The sequence below is a fragment of the Stenella coeruleoalba genome, assembly GCF_951394435.1.
Source record: "Stenella coeruleoalba genome assembly, chromosome: 2".
Taxonomy (NCBI): Eukaryota; Metazoa; Chordata; class Mammalia; order Artiodactyla; family Delphinidae; genus Stenella; species Stenella coeruleoalba.
In genome coordinates, this window is record NC_137147.1 from 42,100,740 (window position 1) to 42,123,447 (window position 22,708).

The window sequence follows — 22,708 nt, forward strand, 5'->3', positions numbered from 1 at the left end:
TTACTTTTAATCAGGATGCAACAGCTCATAAATGATTACTGAGCTCTTGAGTTATCAGTTTCTCTCTTGGATTAAAAAATGAGAGAACTGCTGACAGAACGCAATTCACCAAAACAGTCACTTGCCAGTAGATAGGATTATAGATTGGAAATCATCCTGGTTAATAAGCTTCACTATATTTAATTGTCCAACATGCAAATCTATTTAAAAATTTTGTAAAAGAATTCTAGGTGTTGTTCGTTTGTTTGTTTTTGTTTTGTTTTTTTAACATCTTTATTGGAGTATAATTGCTTTACATTGTTGTTAGTTTTTGCTGTATAACAAAGTGAATCAGCTATACATATACTTATATCCCCATATCCCCTCTCTCTTGCGTCTCCCTCCCACCCTCCCTATCCCACTCCTCTAGGTGGTCACAAAGCACCAAGCTGATCTCCCTGTGCTATGCGGCTGCCTCCCACTAGCTATCTATTTTACATTTGGTAGTGTATATATGTCAATGTCACTCTCTCACTTTGTGCCAGCTTACCCTTCCCCCTCCCCATGTCCTTAAGTCCTCAAGGTTTAATAAATATAAATTATCTTAAATATATTCACTGAAGAGTAAAAAAATTTGTTGAAAGTCACTTTATCTCCCTAACACTATATGGAACATGTACCATCTCTAGCATTTTCTCACCAACGTCCTTAAAGCTCAGAACCAATATAGATTCAACGACTATCTGTTAAAGAAGAGCTGATTACAACATGGTATTCAAAAAAGGAGAGGTGTCCTGGAGACAGTCATGCTAATAATAGCTAATATTTTCACAGCTCTTAATATGTGTCAAGTCCTATTCTAAGTGCACTACTACCTGTCTTCCACTAGGATATCAACCTTCTGGAAGAGATACCATACTACAGATGAAAAAAGCACAGAAAGGTTAAGTATCTTGCCCAAGGTCACCAGCTAGTGAATAGCTAGCAGAGTTAGGATTTGAACCCAGGCAATCTGACTCCAGAGTACAAGCTGTATGCTGTAGTGCTTCAAATTCTACAGTAGAACAGACATCAGCATGAACATCTGGAGTCATTAAGCAATGTTTCACAAAGGGTGGTCCTTCTTCTTCTGCATCAGAATGACCAGGGGTGCTAGTTTAACATTCAGATTCCCAGGCCCCACCTCAGGCAACCGATCAGAGTCTCACAGTAAAGCCAGGGATCTGCATTTTAAATTAGAAATGCAAGAGATTCTTAAGTCAAAGTTTGAGAGACAATGTATTAGAGACTAACAAACAATCCAGGAGTAGTGCATCCTACAAGTATAAAAATATTACCTCTCTGTTCTAATTCATTCTGAATTGAAATAATCCAGCTTCTCTTTTATTTAGGGTAGAGCTGGGTTAGTAGAATAATCCATTGTTATTGTGGTTGAAATAGTCTATCTAATTTGTATTTTATTTATATAAAACTAAAATCACAAAAAATTTAAATGATTATTCTGTTGATTGGAAGAAAAGCATCTGTAATACACTAACTTGTCAATGTTGTTAGTTTTACTTGGAGGAGGGCAGTGTAGTATGATAGAAATACTACTACACTAGGAGTAAGAAGATCAGATGCTACCACTAATCAGAATTATGACCTTTGGCTCTTGGGAGCAGCGGCATCATCCCCAGTTCAACAGAACCAAAAGTCATCATTCTGATTAGTGGTAGCATCTGATCTTCTTACTCCTAGTTCAGTATTTCATTGATATTAAAATATAAAGATATTATCAAATCTACACTTACCTCTGTGATTATTTTGGAAGGTTAAATTTTGCTCAGTGGCTGTTGAATAAAAAGGCTACTAAGTTTAATGAAGAGTTTAAATCAGGTTTTACATCAATTTGGTTTCTAAAAAAAATAGCATAAAAACTTTAAAGTCAGGTTTCAGGAAATCTGGCTAAGAACAATGAAAGGGTTGCAGAGGTTTCTGGAATACTGGTGAGTCTTCAGAACAATCCTGGTATATGTATTTGGTGAGACAGGTTTAATATCAAAGACTTGAGAAAAATCTACATGCTCCATACACAGTGTATAAATAATTCTACAACAATAAGAAAATTAAATAATTTCCACAATTAAAATACTCTTACATAGAAAAAGAAATCACTTTAGCACCAACAAGCAAAAATGTTATGGAAATCCTTGAATAATTTTCAGTGTCTTTTCAAATAGATTTTCCCTATCAATCCTCTTTGCATTTTGCTTATTTTTAGGGAATAGCCTTAGTTAAGCACATTTATCTCCTAGATTTTATATATATATATATATGTGTGTGTGTGTGTGTATATATTTCTATTTTTTAAATCAAAGGTGTAAATCCTTTCTTGTAGGAACAAACAGTTGAAATAATAATCTATGATAAAAATCCATTAATGTGCCAGAAAAGTGTCTTTTCTCATATGGTTTACGCTCCCACCTCCATCCATTCAGAAAATATAAGAAATGTATATACATAAAGACAATCAGCAAGTTGACCTAACACACTTGCTGCCATGTGTTTATTTTTTCAGCACTATAAGAAAAAAGTGACAATTTGACAGTATGATTACCTAAAGATGTTTGTCTTTTTGAATTTCATAGTATTCTAACGAATTATTTCTGAGACTCAGTGTTTTAAAGAAATTACTCTTCTCAAACTACCCCCTTTATTCTTCTTCTTCTTTTTTTTTTTTTTTTGTGGTACGCGGGCCTCTCACTGTTGTGGCCTCTCCCGCCGCGGAGCACAGGCTCCGGACGCGCAGGCTCAGCGGCCATGGCTCACGGGCCCAGCTGCTCCGCGGCATATGGGATCCTCCCAGACCGGGGCACGAACCTGCGTCCCCTGCACCGGCAGGCGGACTCTCAACCACTGCGCCACCAGGGAAGCCCCCCTTTCTTCTTCATATCCCTTGAGAGCGGATGTTTTGTCTTATCCATCTCTCTAGCTCCAAAGCACCTTCTACAGTCCTTTACACAAAAAGGATGCTAAAAACACTGACCTAAAAATAAATGTACAATGGAACATTATTGAGCCATAAACACGAATGAAGTAATGACATCTGCTACATGAATGAACCCTGAAAACATGTTAAGTTGACGAAGCTAGACACAAAAACCACATATTGTATGATTCCATTTACATAAAATGTGCTGAATAGGTAAATCCACAGACATAGAAAGTAGACTAGCAGTTGACAGGAACTGGGGGGAGGGGAGAATAGAGAATGAATACTAATGAATATGCGATTTCTTTTTAGGGCAAAGAAAATTTTCTGGAATTTCCATAACTTTTTAAAAATATTAAAAATCACTGAACTGTACACTATAAAAGGGAAAATTTTACGATATCGCAATTAAAAAAAAAGAATGAGTGAATGAATGCTCACACTATTTCTCTTTCATTTAGAGTTAAAAAATACTGCCCACTGACTAACATGTAACCCGATTTAACTTTCTCTACCCTTTAGCATATGCTTGGTTGCCCCTTCCCCTTGCTTAACTAATATGTCCTCAAAGAACGAACAATTTTTATACTACAAAAGAAATGACAAAATCTTTTAGAAAAGTAAAACTGACTTTACATTATTCCACCGTGGCTGTCTGTACCATGTCTACATTCAAAAGTTTCAACTGAAAAATGATTATAAGGAACTATTCTCATTTTTCACCTTTTCTTCTTCCTTGTACCCTTTACTAAATAACAGCATTAAACATTGTTTGGTGTCAAAAGCAAATGATGGAATGAATTATCAAATTCAATTCAATGAACACATTGACTGTATTTAAGCACAGTGCTATGTTGGGAAACAAGGTCTATTAAATAAATAGGAAAACCTATCTTAATAAATAAACCACAAAACTATCCCATATATCACTTTCTCTGAAACTTTAAATAATCAGTCTGGAGAATACAGCGATGGTAAAGGCAGCTCTTGCCACAAACTGTTAAGTCACACAAATATTTATTAAGTGCTTACTCAATAAAATGGTATAAAACAAGGAAAAGAGCATCAGCTTTGCCCTCAAGTAGATATGGGCTTGAATTCCACACCTTCATTTGCTAAACTGTGTGCGTTGGGAAAATTAGTTAACCTTCATGAATCTTACCCTTTCTCGTATAAATGCCACACTACCTGCGTGGCATGGTATTATGAGGAATAAATGAGATAGCATAAGGTGCCTAGCAAGGCTTCAGTAAATGGAAACTATTGTTAAGATTATGATTATGTTCCGGGCACCAAAGATCTGGAGGGTGGGGTTAAGGATGAATAAGCCATTTTCAATTGAAGGTTCAATAAGGACTCAGGAAAATGCAGCTGAATGTTGAAGAATAAGAAGTTTCAATTCAATTTGGTAATATTTTGTAGAGGAATTTTCTGTCTATGTTCATGAGAGATATTAGTTTATAATCTTCTTTTCCTGTAATGTCTTTGCCTGGTTTTGGTATCAGGGTTATGCTGGAAAGAATTCAGTCCTTCTGGCAGTGGCGGCCACTCTCCTCTTCCAGGCCTGCACCAGTGAAGAAGAATCTCTCCAGTCTCCTAATCTTTCTGTTTCTAGAGGTCTGTGGAGAAGGAACTGCAAGTGAGAGTGAACCACTTTTGTATCAGTAGCTACCAATGGCTCTATGCTTGGCCTTTAGCAATTCATTAAAGAAAAGTCTAGTCAAATACATCTTATCTGTTTGTATGGTGCCTGGTATCTCTTCCTGTAACTGTGCTCTGGCACAGTGACAGGGTTCTTGTGTCTCATATCTCGGGAGGAGTCTGTCTTTCCGTGGACTTCAGGCTACTTAGTTGCTGTACATCATAAGTCCTCTGATGGGTTCAAGAAATGTTATGATTTTAGAGTTTATCTGACATTTTATTACAGTTAGGAGAAGAGACACTCTCCACTTTCCTCCTCCTAGGTGGAAACAGAACGCCCACATTCAGCAACATTTTAAAGTGAATTTCTATTTTATTAATCAATAATAGCATGGATTTGTGAAAGACACATTTACTCAGATTACACCTTTGGATTCATGGACTTTGGGCAGATTTGTTACTCTGTGCCCCATCCCTTCCCTATCAGAGATCTACACACATGGCTTTTAAATCACTGTCATACTTTATGAGAAAAAAAATCAATTTAAAAAACTTTTAACTGTGATTTTAAAATTACTAAAATCAACTGTAATTTTGAGCTATTATAATTTAGGTATATTTCAAATACAAAAGCAAAAATTTTCATTTGCACATACGGTTAGAAATGGCTTCTAAATATATATAAGCTTTGAATTTCCTAATTCTCACATATCTAAAGTCACAATCACTGTATGTTAAGGTATAAAAGGTGCTACGATGGCTAGGAATTAAACTCAGGACATAATGTCAAAAAAAACCTATTGTGATTTCCCACAAAAATGTAACCTGCTTTTGATAAATTAGTGCAATTACATTAGTAATTACTTTTAGCACTTTGATACATATTTTCTGAGCAACGTATTTCATCTACAAATAAGAAAACTGAAGAATGCTGTGGTTTTCAAACAACTTTGACAACTAATCTGTCCTAGCATTTAACCATACAACATATGTTCTAATTTTCCCCCATTGATTATAGTATAGCCTATTTGACTTTCTAATTATTCTTTATTATGCGGTTCTTAAAATTTTAAGAGAAAAACTAAAGAAGAAAAATATTTTTAAAAGTGAACTATTTTAATACATCACTTTATAGAATTTAATTGTTCCTGGGTTCATAACAAATAAATGGATTGAAAACTAGTCTCTCATTTGTACTGAAGAAAGTTAACTGCACAGTGAAAGGGAAAAAAATTTTAATGACTTACTAAATTACTTAAAAAGTTTGCTTTCACTATAAAACTGTTAGACACATTAATCAGGACTTAGAATCAGATAAGTGGTATCATGTGCCCAAAAATATACCCAATGAATTAAATACCAAAAGAAACAGATATTATCTTTCAGAATTCAATTCAATTTCTCTCTTTTGTATTAAAATCTGAAAGTAATAATCAAGCGGAGAGGAAGGAGACAAGTACTTTAAAGATATCCCAGAAGCATAGTGCTAGAACCTACGTCCTACCATATCGTCAGTCAATTTTTAATGGATGATCACTAAACTACTGCTACTGCTAGTAAACGGCTTGATTTCTTTATATACATATATTAAACTACTATGCATTTCAAAGTGAAATACATAATACTTCTTCCTGAAACAGCCATAATTTGGGCTTCAAGTATTCTTAGAAGCATTTATCTTCCAGAAAAGATGTGGTTTTGATTCCCTTGTGATAAGGTGAATTTCCTTCATTATCTTCAAGCCCTTTGTATATGATAGGATTGAATTCCTTCAAGGTCACTCAAAGTTGTGAAAGCCCTAGAGGATTATTTTGGCACTCTGACTCTCTTATTCTTTGAAACATTTGGCAGTGTATCAGAGCTTCATCAGAGAAAAAAAATTAAATCCACAAAATTTATAGGGGAAAAAGTCATAACTGACTATATTTGCCAAGGGAATTGTATTCATTCAAAAAGTATTTAGTATGGAGATATGTATCAATTATAGAGTGAAACACTTGGCTCCTATTTAAGATGTTTTATCTATAGCCCACTGGGTATTTATTTATCTTGGTTAAGATAAATAAATATTGGTTAAGATATCTTGGTTAAAACTGACATAGGCCTGCGGCTCTCCTAACTTCTGTATTGCATGTAAAATTAAATGAAAATAATTTTTACACATATTAAATCCAACTGTTCTAGATTCTTTCTAAATAAAACTTCCTCCTACTAGCTAACACATTGGTTTCTTTTATTTTTCTTATGATTTTTACTGGCATTAAATGTTAACTGCACACTATTATTTAATGACGTTGTAAGTCAACAAAAATTTAAATATTGCCATCTTGTGGTCAGACATTCATATATGTGAAACTGAAAACAATGCCACTTTCCTAAAGAGAGGTATTTACCCTTAAAATCTTACCAAAGGTATTTTCCTATCAGGTGAGAAAAATGATCATACAACATTCTCCAAGGAGACAAAATTCATTTATAATTTTAAGAAATTATAATTTAAAAAAAAAACCAAATTAAATATACAGTCATTGATCATGAATAGTAACAGAATTCAGTAGAAGGACATCAAGTCAGTCCTGATATTATCTTAGAAATATTCATTTGCTTATATCTATATACTGTCATGATTAATTTTTAAACACAATGAGGAAAGTGTTACAGGTAATTTTCCATAGGATTTTAAGATATAACACTAACACTACTGTACCACTGTTAGGTTTTAAAAAGCGGTCAGGAGGGGAAAGTTCTGAAAAGCTGGAGCAAGAAAGGAACAGAAAACAAGCAGAAAAGTAAAAACCTAAACCTCATATAACATAATCTTAAGCACTTCCTCATTTAGGTCCTCCCCAAACTGCCAAACAGTTACATTTGTAATTATATTGGCATTCAATATATGAGATAAAAAAACACAATTACAAAAGTGAAGAAAAACATTCCACTGCTCAAAATACTCCTAATACTTCTACCTGGACTGTAGACAGAAAGTTTTTAAACAGAAGACATCTTAATTTCTACTGCCAAATTTCAGAATTTAGGTTATATAAAATTTAAATGACAAAGAAGCAAGAAGGCAAACTAAGCACAAGGCCAACAGCTTTGCAGAAACACAAAGACAACATCAAATGCCGGGATGCTGACTGCAGAATCATTTAGCCACACAATTTTGGTAATCAAGCAGTACAGAAAAGTTCATTCATATGATAGCATCTAACATGAGTTCTTTGTTTTCTAACTTGTACCTGTTGATCAAATCGCCACACAACATAAATAGCCTTTACAAAGCTCCTCAACAACCATAACCATTGCCTTTATATTATAATTTAAAACAGACAACTATGATACAGATACAGACTTATACATAGATAAAAAGACACTGACATTCAATTGTACAAGAACCAAAAGGTAAGATTAAAATAAAAATACTACCTAAGAGTTTTTAAAATCCATTAGAAATAGTGTTTATTGGTAAAGAGAACTAACAAATATACTCAAATACAATACCAGATTCTTTATCCCAAAGGGCTAAATCAAAGAAAACAAAAAAACCCCTAGAGAATAAGAATAAAACTTATATAAAAGAATTCTCATTATATATGTGTTCAATTCACAACATATATCAAACTCTTATATTATTACAAGGAAACAAATCTTACCTTGTTGCTGTGAAAGTGAAATATCACATTTATTTCTTACACGTATTAAACGACTTTGAACTGGCTTGTGTTCAACTTGCTTAACATCTTGGTCTTGTTTTTGTTGGTACTGAAGAATTTAAGACATGAAGTCATAATATTATTTTTTAAGTTACTTTAAAAAGATCTGAGCAATTAAATTATTTAGGTGTTTATTATATAAAATTTGGATATCATGCATGCTTTCTAACTACCAAATGGGTGATGGAGTACATATTACTAAAGAAAAGATATTGCAAATAAAATCTTTCAAAAGATTTGGGTAATATACACAGATTTCAGATATTCAAATCATTTCTATTTTTCCTAGAGAATTCAGAACTACTTATAAACCAACTATTCTAGATACATACATGATGGATTTAGACAGGATAAAAACTTAATTTGACTGTAAGCACTTCCATATAACCATTTTTGCATAAAATGAAAATCTGCATAATGCACTGCAATTTTCAAAGAGCTTTTATATATAATAACATCACTGAATTCTCACAAGTGTTGAGTAGGTACTGTTACCCTCCTTTGCCATTCAAGAAAAGTACACTCTACCATAAGCCCCATCATCTCTCTTCCTTACTACCACCTAACGAAATTTGAAATTTACAGTAGTCACAAATTCCTTCACAATCACACATTACAAATTGTGATGACTTTAGCCATTTTCTTTCTCCCCTTTCCTGTTTTATGAGCCTAATTATGAATGAGTCTCTGAAAACAACTGTCAGATATAATCTGACAGGAACCTAAAAAGGTATCTCTGAACTCTTAACAACAGATACAAGCAGAGGAGAATGTGAAACACCTGTCCACATGGACTCAAATGTAACCACTCCAGTTCTGGCAGGTACTTATTTATCTACAGATAAAAATGAGTAGCTTTAGTCTGCAATAATAACAACTAGCCTCACCTCTGGTCTTCTAAGTTTAGAGCCATTAGTCATATAGGTTTCTTCCCTGAAGGAAATATTATTTTGGTGTGTATTTCTAAGATGGGTACTATGACTCTTTTGTGCTGCTTCAATTTAGAACCTTCCTACTGGCTCCCTTCCTTAACCACAGGGATTAAGAGCTGAGTATTGTGGAGCTAAACTGCTCGTGTTCAAATTTGGCTAAGTCATTATGTAGCTTTGACCTTGGGTTAAGTTACTTAACCCCCCAATACCTCTATTTTCTCATTCATCAAATGGGGATGATAATAATAATAACTACCTCAGTAGGTTGTTAAAAGGATCAAATGAGTTAATACGTAATGAACTTAGAACAGCCTCTGGCAGAGTAAGCACTATAAACAAGTGTGTGCTAGTATTAGTACTAGCCATATTTCTCTGTTAATAAAAGAAATCTAACAAATGAATTTTTTTGAAGCCGTTCTTCTGGTAACACCTTGCAGTTTTATTTTAAAACAGGCCAATAATTAAAGGAGAGCAATCTTTCTTTTATTTTTTAGAATATCTTTATTGAGGTATAACTGATAGACAATAATCTGCATGTATTTAAAGTGTATCATTCGTTAAGTTTTGACATATGTATATACCCATGAAGCCATCATCACAGTCAAGATAATACGATGAACATATCCACCAAGCTCAAAATAACCTGAATTCCCTCCTATAACTATAGATTAGTTTGCATTTTCTAGAATGTCATGTAAGTGGAATCGTAAGGTATGCACTATTTTGGGGGAGTGGGGGTTCTGGCTTTTTCCCCTCAACACAACTTTTGTGAGAATCGTCCATGTCACTGTATGTATCAATAGTCCATGGCTTTTTTCTTTTTTAATAAATTTATTTATTTATTTTTGGCTGCGTTGGGTCTTTGCCACTGTGTGTGGGCTTTCTCTAGTTGTGTCGAGCAGGGGCTACTCTTCGTTGTGGTGCATGGGTTTCTCATTGCAGTGGCTTCTCTTGTTGCGGAGCACTGGCTCTAGGCGCGCGGGCTTCAGTAGTCGTGGCACACGGGCTCAGTAGTTGTGGCTCGTGGGCTCTAGAGCACAGGCTCAGTAGTTGTGGTGCACGGGCTTAGTTGCTCCATGGCATGTGGGATCTTCCCGGACCAGGGCTCAAACCCGTGTCCCCTACATTAGCAGGCAGACTCTTAACCACTGTGCCACCAGGGAAGTCCATCCGTGGCTTTTTATTGCTAAGTAGTATTCCATCTTATAGATATGCCACAACTTGTACATTCAGCAATTGATGAATATTTATGTTGTTTCCAGTTTGGGGCTACTACCAATAAAGTTGCTATGAACATTCATGTGCAAGCCTTTGCTTAGACATATGTGGTAGTTTCTCTTGGGTAAATAAATACCTAGGAGTGAAATGTCTGGGTCATATGGTAGGTGTACATTTTATCAATACTTTTTAAAGAAATTGCCAAACTCTTTTCCAAAGTGGTTGAATCATTTTACATTCCCAGCCAGCAGCATATGAGAGTTTAAGTGCTCCACACCCTTGCCAAAACTTGGCATGTTAGTCTTTTTAATTTGAGATGTTCTAATGCCTGTGTAGTAGTATTTCCTTGTGGTTTTAATTAGCATTTCCCTAACGATTACCGATGTTGAGAATCTTTTTATGTCCTCACTTGCCATCAGTATATCTTCTTTGGGTAAGGTATCTGTCCAAAGATTTTATCCATTTTTTAATTGGATTGTTTGTTTTCTTAATATCGTATTCTGTGAGTTCCTTATATATCCTGCATATAAGCCTTTTACCAGATAAGTGATTTGCAAATATCTTCTCCCAATCTGTAGCTTGTCTTTTCATTCTTTTAACAGTGTGTTTTGAAGAGCAGATATTCTTGTTTTTGATAAGACCAGTTTATTAATTTTTTTTCTTTCATGGATAGTGTTATTGGTGTCATTTTTGCCTAACCCAAGGTCACAAACAATTTTTCTTTTATTAGAGAATTAATTAACAGATATTTATTCATGACTAGTTTTTTCCTGATCTTTGCTTGGTCACAGGTTATTAATACTGAACCCTACATAATAGTGTGTTCCATAAGCAATCTTTATTTTATATACTTTTGGCTTTCACCCTCAACACCATGCAATGCAACACAATACCATACCATGATGACTATTTATTGAATAAATTAATCTACAGTGAGAATACACAGATTAAAAAACTGTATTTAATTTAACATGAGCATTTTTTTTTACACCTTGGAGAGTAATTATCCTACTTTTTCAGTACACAAGATTGCATGGGTCATTGGCTTAACTCAGTATGAAATATCTCATACTTTCACGGTAACACACTTCACAAATTTTAAAAGAATAAATATTTATTGAGTACCTATTATGCACAAACTACTAAACTAGATATTGCAGGGGAATATAGAGGTGTAAATGATAATAGCTATCTAACTTGGTAATAGGCATTTTTACATACATTATTTTAATCTTTAATTTAAAGATGAGGAAATTAAGGCTTAGAAAAAGACTAAGTATGTATTCAAGGTCACAGCTAGAGACTGGATGAGCTAAGATCTATAGCCAGGCTTGAGTTAGTGAAAAAAGGAGGCATGATTTGAGGCTGTCTGACTCCAAAGACTGTGCTCTTGACAGTGTTCTATGCTAAGGCAATATTGTTACCATTCTGATTTAAGTAAAGTACAAGTGCTATTAATTGGGTACCTGAGGAAAATCTTCAGCTGCTACTGATAATTTAACATCATCTTCTTGTGTTGTCAGAAGTTTTGTGGGAAGGGCAAGGTGAGGATCTGGCTGCAACTCCAATTCTCCCAAACTCATTGGACCATGACTAGCACATAAATCTTCATAAATATCATCTGTTATCAAGTATGTAAACAAAAAGTTAAAATAAATTATTTCTTAGAAAAAGAAAAATTGGCTAAAATTACCAATATTTCTTACCTGCTGAATTAGAAGTACTTCAACAGAAAATACGTGTCACCAAGCCTTCACTGCAATTAAAACCAAAGCTCATAGAGAATGCAAAAAGTACCTATGTTCAAACAAATCTGTGGACTATTCTAAGGTTCCAATCAGCAAGCTGTTCACGCAGTCCACACCCAACACTCACTCCTACACACCAACTCCTAACACTCCAGATTACTTTTTCTATCAATAAGAGTCAATAGAATACTTTCCATCTAAAATGTAATCTTAAATCAAGGGGCAATTTCCTGACTAGAAAATGTTGGTATTGCTTAGCTCTGTTCTGGTATTTTTCTTCAAAAGATCAAGTTCCTCTTTTCCTCAACCAAATGGCATCTCAATGAAATCAATAAAAAGAAGACAATAAGAGCAGAGATAAATATTTATCTAATAATATCACTGTACATTTACATTACATTTTATACTCCAAGCACTTTCACATATAATATCTCGTTTAACTTGAACCTCACAATCATTCTGTAAGGCAGGAGGATCCGATAGTTTTATAACTGTCTTTCACTGTAAGGCTCAGGGAAGTTAACTGTCAAAATATCAGAGCTAAGAGGTGAAAAGGAACTAAAATCCTCATCTTTCAACTCCTAGTCACTGTTCCTTATTTCACATTCTCGCTAAATTATTTCTAAGAAAATTGTTTTTCCTAATTAATGGTCACCTTTTAAATATAGCACAATGCAGTCTCATTTTAATCAGTAGAAATAGACCTGAAGCAATATACATAAATTGTTTTAAAAGAAATGACATTTTAAAGACCCCACAGGTATTTTCTATTTAAAAGCAGTATGTTGACAATTTCTTAGGTTTAGCAAATAAGCACTCTCTGGTTTTTTTATGTTAATCTATATTTTTAGGTGGGTTTTACATAAAGCAGAATACATACACTGACTTTTAAGTTTTACCTTTCCAGAATTTGATCTACACAAAACAATTTCTCAAAATTATTACCTGTTTTATTCTCATTTTATTTATAAGATTAATTTAAATAATTGTAATAACATGCATCATTTAGAGCAACCATTGTTCCAAGCCTCACATTGGCCTTTTTATATTCTGATATGGCTTTTTCTATTCCTATGTCACTTTTCCTACATTTTCTTAAGACTGGCAAATGAATTAAAAGAATTCATACACACATAAAAACTTTTTGTACTGATTATATATGATTATATACCTAGAAAGCCCTAGACTCCCTAGTGAGGAAAAATAATTTTATTAGACGTAATAAGACAATTTGGTACTATGACTGGATACTAAAAAAATATACAAAAGTCATTGGTTTCTCTCTATATTATGCAATATGCACTTAGAAACAGAAAAATAATCTTTTACTATAGTGACCAGAACTGTAAAATAATTAAGAAAGGTATAGAAGAAGAAAATGAAGAAAATTATGAAATCTTATTGAAGAGCACAAAACAAGATCTGGACAAATAGTAAAATACATAAAATGTATTTTTATACATACATATAAAAATGTCAATTCTTCCAATATTAATATATAAATTAGCACAATTCCAATCAGGGTGATTTTTAATTGAAAAACATAATTTTAGAGTTTATATGGAAGGATAAATGCCTGAGAATTGTCCAGAAAAGCAGGACTTTTTTTTTTTTTTTTTTTTTTTTGCGGTACGCGGGCCTCTCAGTGTTGTGGCCTCTCCCATTGCGGAGCACAGGCTCCGGATGCGCAGGCTCAGCGGCCATGGCTCACGGGCCCAGCCGCTCCGCGGCATGTGGGATCCTCCCGGACCGGGGCACGAACCCGTGTCCCCTGCATCGCCAGGCGGACTCTCAACCACTGCGCCACCAGGGAAGCCCCAGGAAAATTTATTTTAAAAAGTAAACTTGCCCTATCAGATAACAGAATGTTATCTGTTAACAGAATGTTACCATAAAGACACAGTATTCCAATGTGTTTTAGATCCTAAGGAATCTAGAATACTTAGAATAAAGAATCGAAAGAAAAAAATTCCTAGATCTATGAGAATTTAATATACAAATTGGTTGATATTTTAATTCAGTAGGAAAAAGATACATGATAATTGGCACAACTGACTACTTATCTGGAAGAAAATCAAATTGAACTTCTACCTTACACCACTTGCAAAAATAAATTCCAGATAGACTTAAATATAAATATATACTAAATAATGAACTTGCAAAAAGAATCTGAGACTACAGGTATAAGCTTATATTGGGGGAACCTAACCATGTGATGAAAACACAGGAAGTATAAACGATGTAAATAATTCTATAAAATTTTTTAAATTATATGGAAAAGAATATAAATAATGTCAATGAACAAAGTACAAATCTGGGAAAAGACATTTGCAATACAGATGATAGAAAATATCTAAAATACAGAAATAGTTCTTACAAAGTTACAAGAAAAACTTAGAACCTAACAGACGGGGGAAAAACTTAAGTAGGTAATTCACAGAAGAGCAAATACAAATAGCCAACAAACATAAACTCAGCAGTAGTCAGCCATATCTTTATACTTTAACTGACAAAAATAAAAATAGTAGTAAACACAATTTCTGGAAGCGATATAGAGGGAAGGTTGTAATATATTACTAATAAAAATAAAGTAATTTAAATTTTTAAGACAGCAACTTGGTATATCTCTTTTAAATTTTTAAATATATTTTCCCTTGGGCCCAGTAACTACTTCTGGGAAACTATTCCCTAAATATAGAATGCAGCAATATGTTAGGATACACACGTGTGAATATTTACTTTAGCACTGTTTACAGTAGGGGCGAAATGATAATAAAGTAAATATTCATCAACAGAGCAATGATTGAATACATTATCGGAAATCCATACTAAAAGTGGATAAAAAGTCAATAAAAAGATGAATTTAAGCACTACTACTTGACCTTGAGTAATTTCTGCAGGGTTTACTGGGTGAAAACAAAATGCAGGTGAGTGTGCATGACACAATCTCAACTTGTAAAATAACAACAAATACACACACATCGTATGTACCTATCATGTATACTGTATGTGTGTGTGTATATAATTATTATATATGCATAAGGAAAAAAAACCAGGAAGGTTACATACCAGAATCTTAACATGAGTTAAGGCATAAAGTTGGACAGGAGAAAATGTGAGGAGGAGGGGTAGATGAAGAGCACTCAAAAAAAGTCTATAACTTAAAGTAATATATGATATAATCGTATTTTATTTTTATGTAAAATGATATGTGGCTGACGTATGGGTGTAAGGAAAAAAGTTAATTGGAAAGGACACAAGGGGGCTTCCCTGGTGGCGCAGTGGTTGAGAGTCCGCCTGCCGATGCAGGGGACACGGGTTTGTGCCCCAGTCCGGGAAGATCCCACATGCCGTGGAGCGGCTGGGCCCGTGAGCCATGGCCGCTGAGCCTGCGCATCCGGAGCCTGTCCTCCACAACGGGAGAGGCCACAACAGTGAGAGGCCCGCGTACCGCAAAAAAAAAAAAAAAAAGGACACAAGGTAGATTGCGATAAAAGAAGAAAAAAATTAAATATAGAAACAAAGAAAGTGTATAATCAAACATCTCCCAAAAGCATTAAAAGTGCATAATAGCTTTCAGCTCATATGACACCCTATCACTTAACCTATATTTACTGACTATGCTACATACTCTGCTAGATGACAGGGCTATGACAGTGGACAAGATAAAGTCTCCATTTTCAAGTGAGATTACAAATCAGTGTGATAAGAGCAACATTAGGCAGGCGACATTAGAGGACTACACAGAGAGCATATTTGACGGTACCTAACCCAGTGATAAGGGATCAGGAAAGGATTCCATGACAGCAATCACAACAATGTTGAACTTGATGTGTCACTTCTAAAAAGTATGCTCATTGAGTGTAATGTACGTTAGTTAGCCCTTTGTAAGAGAGACACTTAAAGTATTATTCCATTCAAGACAAATTTAATTAACCATAACTTAAAATCCCTAATTTTACTTTTCTAGAATCTTACTGCTTTGAAAAAGCAACCATGGTAGACTTTCAGAGAAGACTAAGTCTGCTTGAATTGCCAGTGCCAGCAGCAGCTTTGGTTCTTGCCTGTCTAATAAATTATTCCATTTGTATGAAACCCAAAGGTACCTCAAATTCCACATAGATGAAACCCCACTCATTCTTATTTCCTCCTAATTCTGTCTTTCCTCCAGAATCCCTCCCTCCCTCAGTGAATGGAAATACCATCTATCCAATCATTCTAGCCAAAAACCTGGAGTCATCTTAGACCCTCCCTTCTTTTGTACCTCTCATATTCAACTAAGTCTTGTCCACTCTCCTCCTCAAATGTCTCTCAAGTCTCCCTTTTCATATTTCTTCGCTGCTGAATAATGTCTCACCAGGTTTACGTTAATAACTGTCTAAGCCAGAGGCTCCTTGCCTCCAGTCTTAATCCTCTGCAATCTATCCAACACACTGCACCTCACATGATCTTGCTAAATAAAAGGCAAATATGATCATGTCACTCATTTACATCCAATCTTTAATGGATCTGTGAATATCACAAAACATTCAGAATTGACAGAAATTCAAGACTGAATTTTCCATGGGCATAAATATAAAGTAAGATTGGAATTACTTTCCGTTTTGCACACAAACGAATCTCTACTGTCTTAGAGTAAATCGAAAAACCACTTGATATTATTATCTATATCCACCTGGTTTCTGCTACTGTTCCAATCCCATTGCATCCTAAAGTCTAATTCACTGATAAAGTACTTACATTTCCCTGCTTAAGTTTCACTGTTTTGTTTTTTTTTTACTTTATCCCCTTGTCTCATTGCATATTCTGCCTTGGAAGTTTCTCTTACACTTACTACACAGCAAACATCTATTCATCATTGAGAACTCATTTCAAGTTAGCTCCTCACACATGAAGTCTTTCTTGATTGCCCTCCCCAGTTACAACTGACCTGTACTCCCATCCCATACAGACTGCTTCACAATAACTACAGTAATTTATTGCATGTTTTTGCCTTCTCTCTACTACCTCTACTAGGGAAAAAATTCATTATGGATAAGGCCTTACCAGGTTTTATATTCCTACCACCTAGACTGTGCTTAGAGCAGAGCAAGCACTCAAAAAATATTTTCTGAATAAGTAAATGAATAAACTGGAACGTGCTTATCACACTTCATCATCTGGCTGATTTCTCTAAGATTCAGTTTCACATTGGCTCTTGTGGGAAACCTTCTCTGAGCTCTCATGTGTGGGCTGTTCCTCCTCTGCGCTCCCAAAGCAGTCTGTGTTGTGCATTAATCACACAGTATTAAAATTCCTGTCTCATATTCTTCTACACGAGTTTGTAAACTTCGAGAGCAGATGTCTATTACCTCTGCATCTCAAGACCCTAATATTGTACTAATATATTGGTACCGAGTACACAGTAGGTACTCAATACAAGTTTTCTGAGTAAATGAAGAGCTATAATTGGTAGTAAGTCCCAGAGTCCTCACAGTTTGTTCGAAATACCAGTTTACACTTTAGGGTTCTCGAGACAATTCTTCAAACCTTATTTAGCATCTTTTTGTTACTCAACCCAATGTGAAAGCCTCAGAATTAGAAACAGTGATAGGGGACTATAGGTTGCAAATAGGATGCTTTCTGAAAATGAGCAGGGGTGGGGACAGGCAAGGTAAGAATAGCTGAGCCTCTGTAAACAAAGTTACTAAAAATCAACATGAAAGGCATGAGATTAGCCAGCAGCAGAAATAGTGATACACTGGGACTCATTCTTCTACAGTAAACATAATGTAACAAAATACTTAAAGCAAGAGGAACAAACTAGCTCTCTATAGGCACCTTCCTTTTAAGCAACTGTGGATAGTTTCTGGTTCCATTAAATACATTTGAGAAGGTATTGATATTTTTACATTCTCCAAGCATTATTAAAGATAGTAACAGTTACCATGTGCCAAGCACAGTGCTAACTACTTTATGTGCATTGTCACCTACTACCCACCCCCAATAACCTTAGGAGGTAGATATTGTTTGCAATAAGCAGCCTCCACGATGGTCCCCTAACATCTGGGTCCTGGTATTCACACCTTTCTGTAGTCCCCTACGATATTATTCCAGGATTGGTCTGTGTTATCAACAGAATGTGGCAGAAGTAATGGCATGTCACTTCTGAGACTAGGTTATAAAAGACATCGTGGTTTCCATCTTGGTTGTTCACGTTCTCTCAGATCATCCACTCTGGGAAAAGCCAGCTGCCATGTCATGACAGCTCTATAGAAAGGTTCCAGTAATGAGGAACTGAGGCATCTTGCCAGCAGCCATGTGAGTGAGCTTGGAAAATAGATCCTCCAACCCTAGCTGAAGCCCTCATATGACTGCAGCTCTAGCCAACAGCTTGACTACACCTTCATGAGAGATCCTGAGAACCATGCAGCTAAGTTACTCCCAGATTCATAACTTTCAGAAATGTGTGAGATAATAAATGTTTGCTGTCTTCATCTGCTAAATTTTGGGGTAATTTGTTACACAGCAATAGGTAACTAATACATTAATATTATCCCCACTTGATAGATGAAGAAACTTGGGCTCAGAAAGATTGTTACTTGCCCAAAAATACAGAGCAGGAATTCAAACTGATTTCTGAAACTCCAAAAGCTCAAACTCTTAGCCACTCTGTCATACTGACCCATCTATATGCTCTATCTTATGCCACATTACTTATTATTTTTTCCAATTAAATTAAATAAATATCTATAGCGTGCCTACAATTAAAAATGAACTGTACTATAAGTAATCTGCTAGGCGATACCAGGGTATAAGGAGGGGCTAAACAGGATATATCCTCATGGATTTTATTCTATAACATTTATTATTTATTTTTATTTTCTGTAACAATTTAACAAGTACCTTTGTTCGCCAAGTACCAAGCAGCTCTCAAGTGATCTGCGAGAGCCATCTAGTGTCAATTCTATTTAATTGCACTCTGCACTGTTAGCTGGATACAAATATAGAAGTCATATTTTAATGCCACTTTGAATATTGATTTTTAAAAATGTAAAAAAATTAATACTCTTACTATGTGCATAAAATAAATAATTCAAATATTAATTTACATTCATTCCCATAGAAAATTCAGTCTTGAATGTCTCTCAGATATGAATGATAAGGTATTCGCTCATACTTTGTGCCAATGTTTTTCTAACTTCCAGCATCTCCTCTTCCAACTTCTGGCAAATCTGCATACCTCCAGAAGTTCTTTTCATTTAAGAGAATGCAGCAATGGGCATGAGAAAATCAATAAATGAGAATATAGCTGATCCTCATTAATTTGAAGATTCCATTTCTGCAAATTCACCTATCTGATAAAATTTATTTGTAACCCTGAAATCAATACTCACAGCATGTTCGCAGTCATTTGTGGACATGTGTAGAGCAGCAGAAACCTGAATCACCCTACACACACTTCAGCAGATGAGGTTGAACACGGTGCTGCTCTGCTTTCTTATCAGCTCTTACACTGTGAACAAGTGTTCTTTTTCGCTATTTAGTGACACATTTTTCACATTTTTGAATGCTTTGTTGGTGATTTTGTGGGTGTTTAAAATTGCCCCCAAACATAGTGCAGAAGTGCTCTCTAGTGTACCTAAGTGCAAGAAGGCTGCGACGGGCCTTACAGAAAAAATATATGTGTTAGATAAGTTTCATTCAGGAATGAGTTAAGTGCTGTTGGCCGTGAGGTTCAATGTTAATGAATCAACAATATATATTAAATAAGTGTCCTTAAATAGAAACACACATAAAACAAAGCTATGTACTGATCAACTGTCAAAAATGTGATAATCAGAGGCTCACAGGAACCTAACCTTGTATTTCCCCTAGAAGCAGTGGCTCAGTATTTGCTAATTCAATGTTTCTGGTGACTCTATAGGACATAAGTACTATAGATAATGAAAATCAACTACATATGCTAGAAATTGGTATTCTCTATTCTACTCTTATTCCCAAAGTGTTACAGCAGAAAGTTTTAGTTAATAAAATTCCAAAACAGTCCTGAGTACACTGAGCACTGAGTCAGAAGACTGAACTTCTACAGTACTACCTAATTTAACACTGTCCTACACAAGATCTGTTATGTCACAGTTTTGATGTGCTGGTTATATTTTTCCAGTATATATTAAAATAAATACATCACTATTAAAAAGTTTTAGGTGGACACATGCATATTACCAAAATTATCTCATGCCCCATCCAGTGATTCACGTACCAACACTTTGGGGAAATACTGCTATAAATACCATAGAAAAAGTCATTATCAAACTTTTCAATTATGAATACCCCTTTTAATAAGGAAATTTTGTAAGCCCCTACCTGAAAATAGTTATGCTTTTCTTAATTCAGATCAGGAACACTACTGTAGATTATAATACAAAATACAGCATTCAACATGGAAACAGTAACCAAAAAAGTATGATGGGATTCGAAGTGAATATTCTAACAGACAATACATCAAGAAGCAATATTTTGGTGTATACCTGTAACTGTGGCACACTGCTGAGATAATGGCTTAGGAGCACATCTTTGATCTGAAGACTCTGCATTAGTTACAGGCTGCTGCATATAGGTGGAATGTCCCATTAAGATGTTCTCTGCTGCTGCTGTCAGCCTGGGCCTTTGTCCTTCACTAAGTTCACCTACACTGTTTTCCAAGTCCTGTAAAAAGTAGAAACCATTGTTACAAACATTACATTAAAATCAAGTCAAAACAAGAAATAGTTGTCAAATGTATCATGATGCAGACCACATGACTGCTTGAAAGCTATTTTAGGAAGTCCTTATTATGCCACATACACGCTACAGGAAAGTTAGTTTAATAAGATATCTAAGTGCAGGCTTTGTTCTCCATATCTTATTTCTTATGAAGTTAAATACCCATTATCTGTTTTCTTCAAGCTCCAAATTAGACAACAATAAAACACACCGGAAAAATGTTATTATTTAAAACACTAAATGCTGTCACACATTATACATTGTTCATACAGCTTAATTAGAAGAATAGAAAATTCACCTCTTGTTCTTTATGAATGAAAATTGGCTAAAGTTGCTAGTGTGAACTTTATAATAAAACAACTGATGAAAATGTACAAAAAGTATGAATATGTTTATCAAATATACAAAATAAATAAAAACTAAAAAAATGTTGAATTCTATTTTCTTTTGGTATTAAAAATAATATGCCCTAATCACTAGCACATCTTGTGACTTGGAGATAGTCTAATAAATGAGTTTACTAATCAAGAACTGGATAAAAATTCCAGTATATGAGAGTTCTCATGTTTTTTATTAAAAGGAGTTTAATTTCAATCAAGTAGAGTTTTTTTACTAGAATATATGAAGAAATCACTGCTGAAACATCTTTGATGACTCTGTTGATTACAAACTAAAATCTAACTGTTTAGCTCATCATTCAAGATTTTCTACAATTTGCCCTAATTATCCTCTACAGATTTGTAGCTCCCCTTATCCTGTAATCTGACTTTTCTTTAAGAATACCAGTTGCTCAACACTCTTTAAAAAGAAAAAGATTGTTTTGCAATTAATATAAAACCCTTGGAGATTCTTGGGCAAAGTTTAGAATGACAGCAGATACATTTTCCCTAGAAATTAATTAAAAATATTTCACAGTGCCTATTTTACTCTGCCACTACCATATAAATGTTGTGCAATATATAGTACCTTCTCTGTTGTGAACCAATTTTTTTAAGGTACTTGTAACTGCTGAACTACTTAACACCTTAATACTCTATGACCCTACCGAAGATTTAGCTTCCCTATTCACAAAATGCTCTCGTACTCATAAGCAGTTATCATTTTAATATTATACTCAAAGCTCAGACTCATGTCAATTCTAAGTTAGGCTACCTATGATCTCTAGTAGTACACCTGGCCCATCCACATAAATGTACAAATTGCAGTTTTGTCATCAGACTACTCTCACTGACCTGATGCTCCCTCTGGGCAAAGAGTTGTTTAAGCACAAAGAATGGTTACTATTTTCTTACCAAAGCAATATTTTAACTTACAAATGTATCATTACTACCAGTTCTTATTACAAACAAAACAAATGTTTGATAGTTCTGTAAATGTAGGATAACACACTAAATGTCGCTGTTAACCAGACTGGCAAAAATTTAAAATTAAAAATATCATATGTGGGCTTCCCTGGTGGCGCAGTGGTTGAGAGTCCACCAGCCAATGCAGGGGACACGGGTTCGTGCCCCGGTCCGGGAAGATCCCACATGCCGCGGAGCAGCTGGGCCCATGAGCCATGGCCGCTGAGCCTGTGCGTCCGGAGCCTGTGCTCCGCAACGGGAGAGGCCACAACAGTGAAAGGCCTGCGTACCGCAAAAAAAAAAATATATATATATATCATATGTGGTGTTGGAAAGGAATCTCATATAGTTGAAAAGCAATTTATTAGTGTCTGTTTAAATTATAAATGCTCGTGCCTTTTGAGTAATTCCACCC

At 34.9% G+C, this 22,708-nt stretch overlaps 1 protein-coding gene across 2 annotated transcripts in view; it reads right to left on the bottom strand.

Annotated features, from left to right (window-relative positions):
- The window catches only part of KIAA0586, a 105,527-nt gene that overhangs the window by 20,484 nt on the left and 62,335 nt on the right, over positions 1-22,708 (bottom strand). For both annotated transcript variants that reach the window (XM_079911887.1, XM_079911886.1), the window contains 3 exons: positions 20,716-20,893; positions 11,924-12,078; positions 8,248-8,356 (listed from right to left, as the gene is read on the bottom strand). In XM_079911887.1, coding sequence (XP_079768013.1) covers positions 8,248-8,356; positions 11,924-12,078; positions 20,716-20,893 — 442 coding nt within the window. The remainder of the gene's footprint in view (positions 1-8,247; positions 8,357-11,923; positions 12,079-20,715; positions 20,894-22,708) is intronic.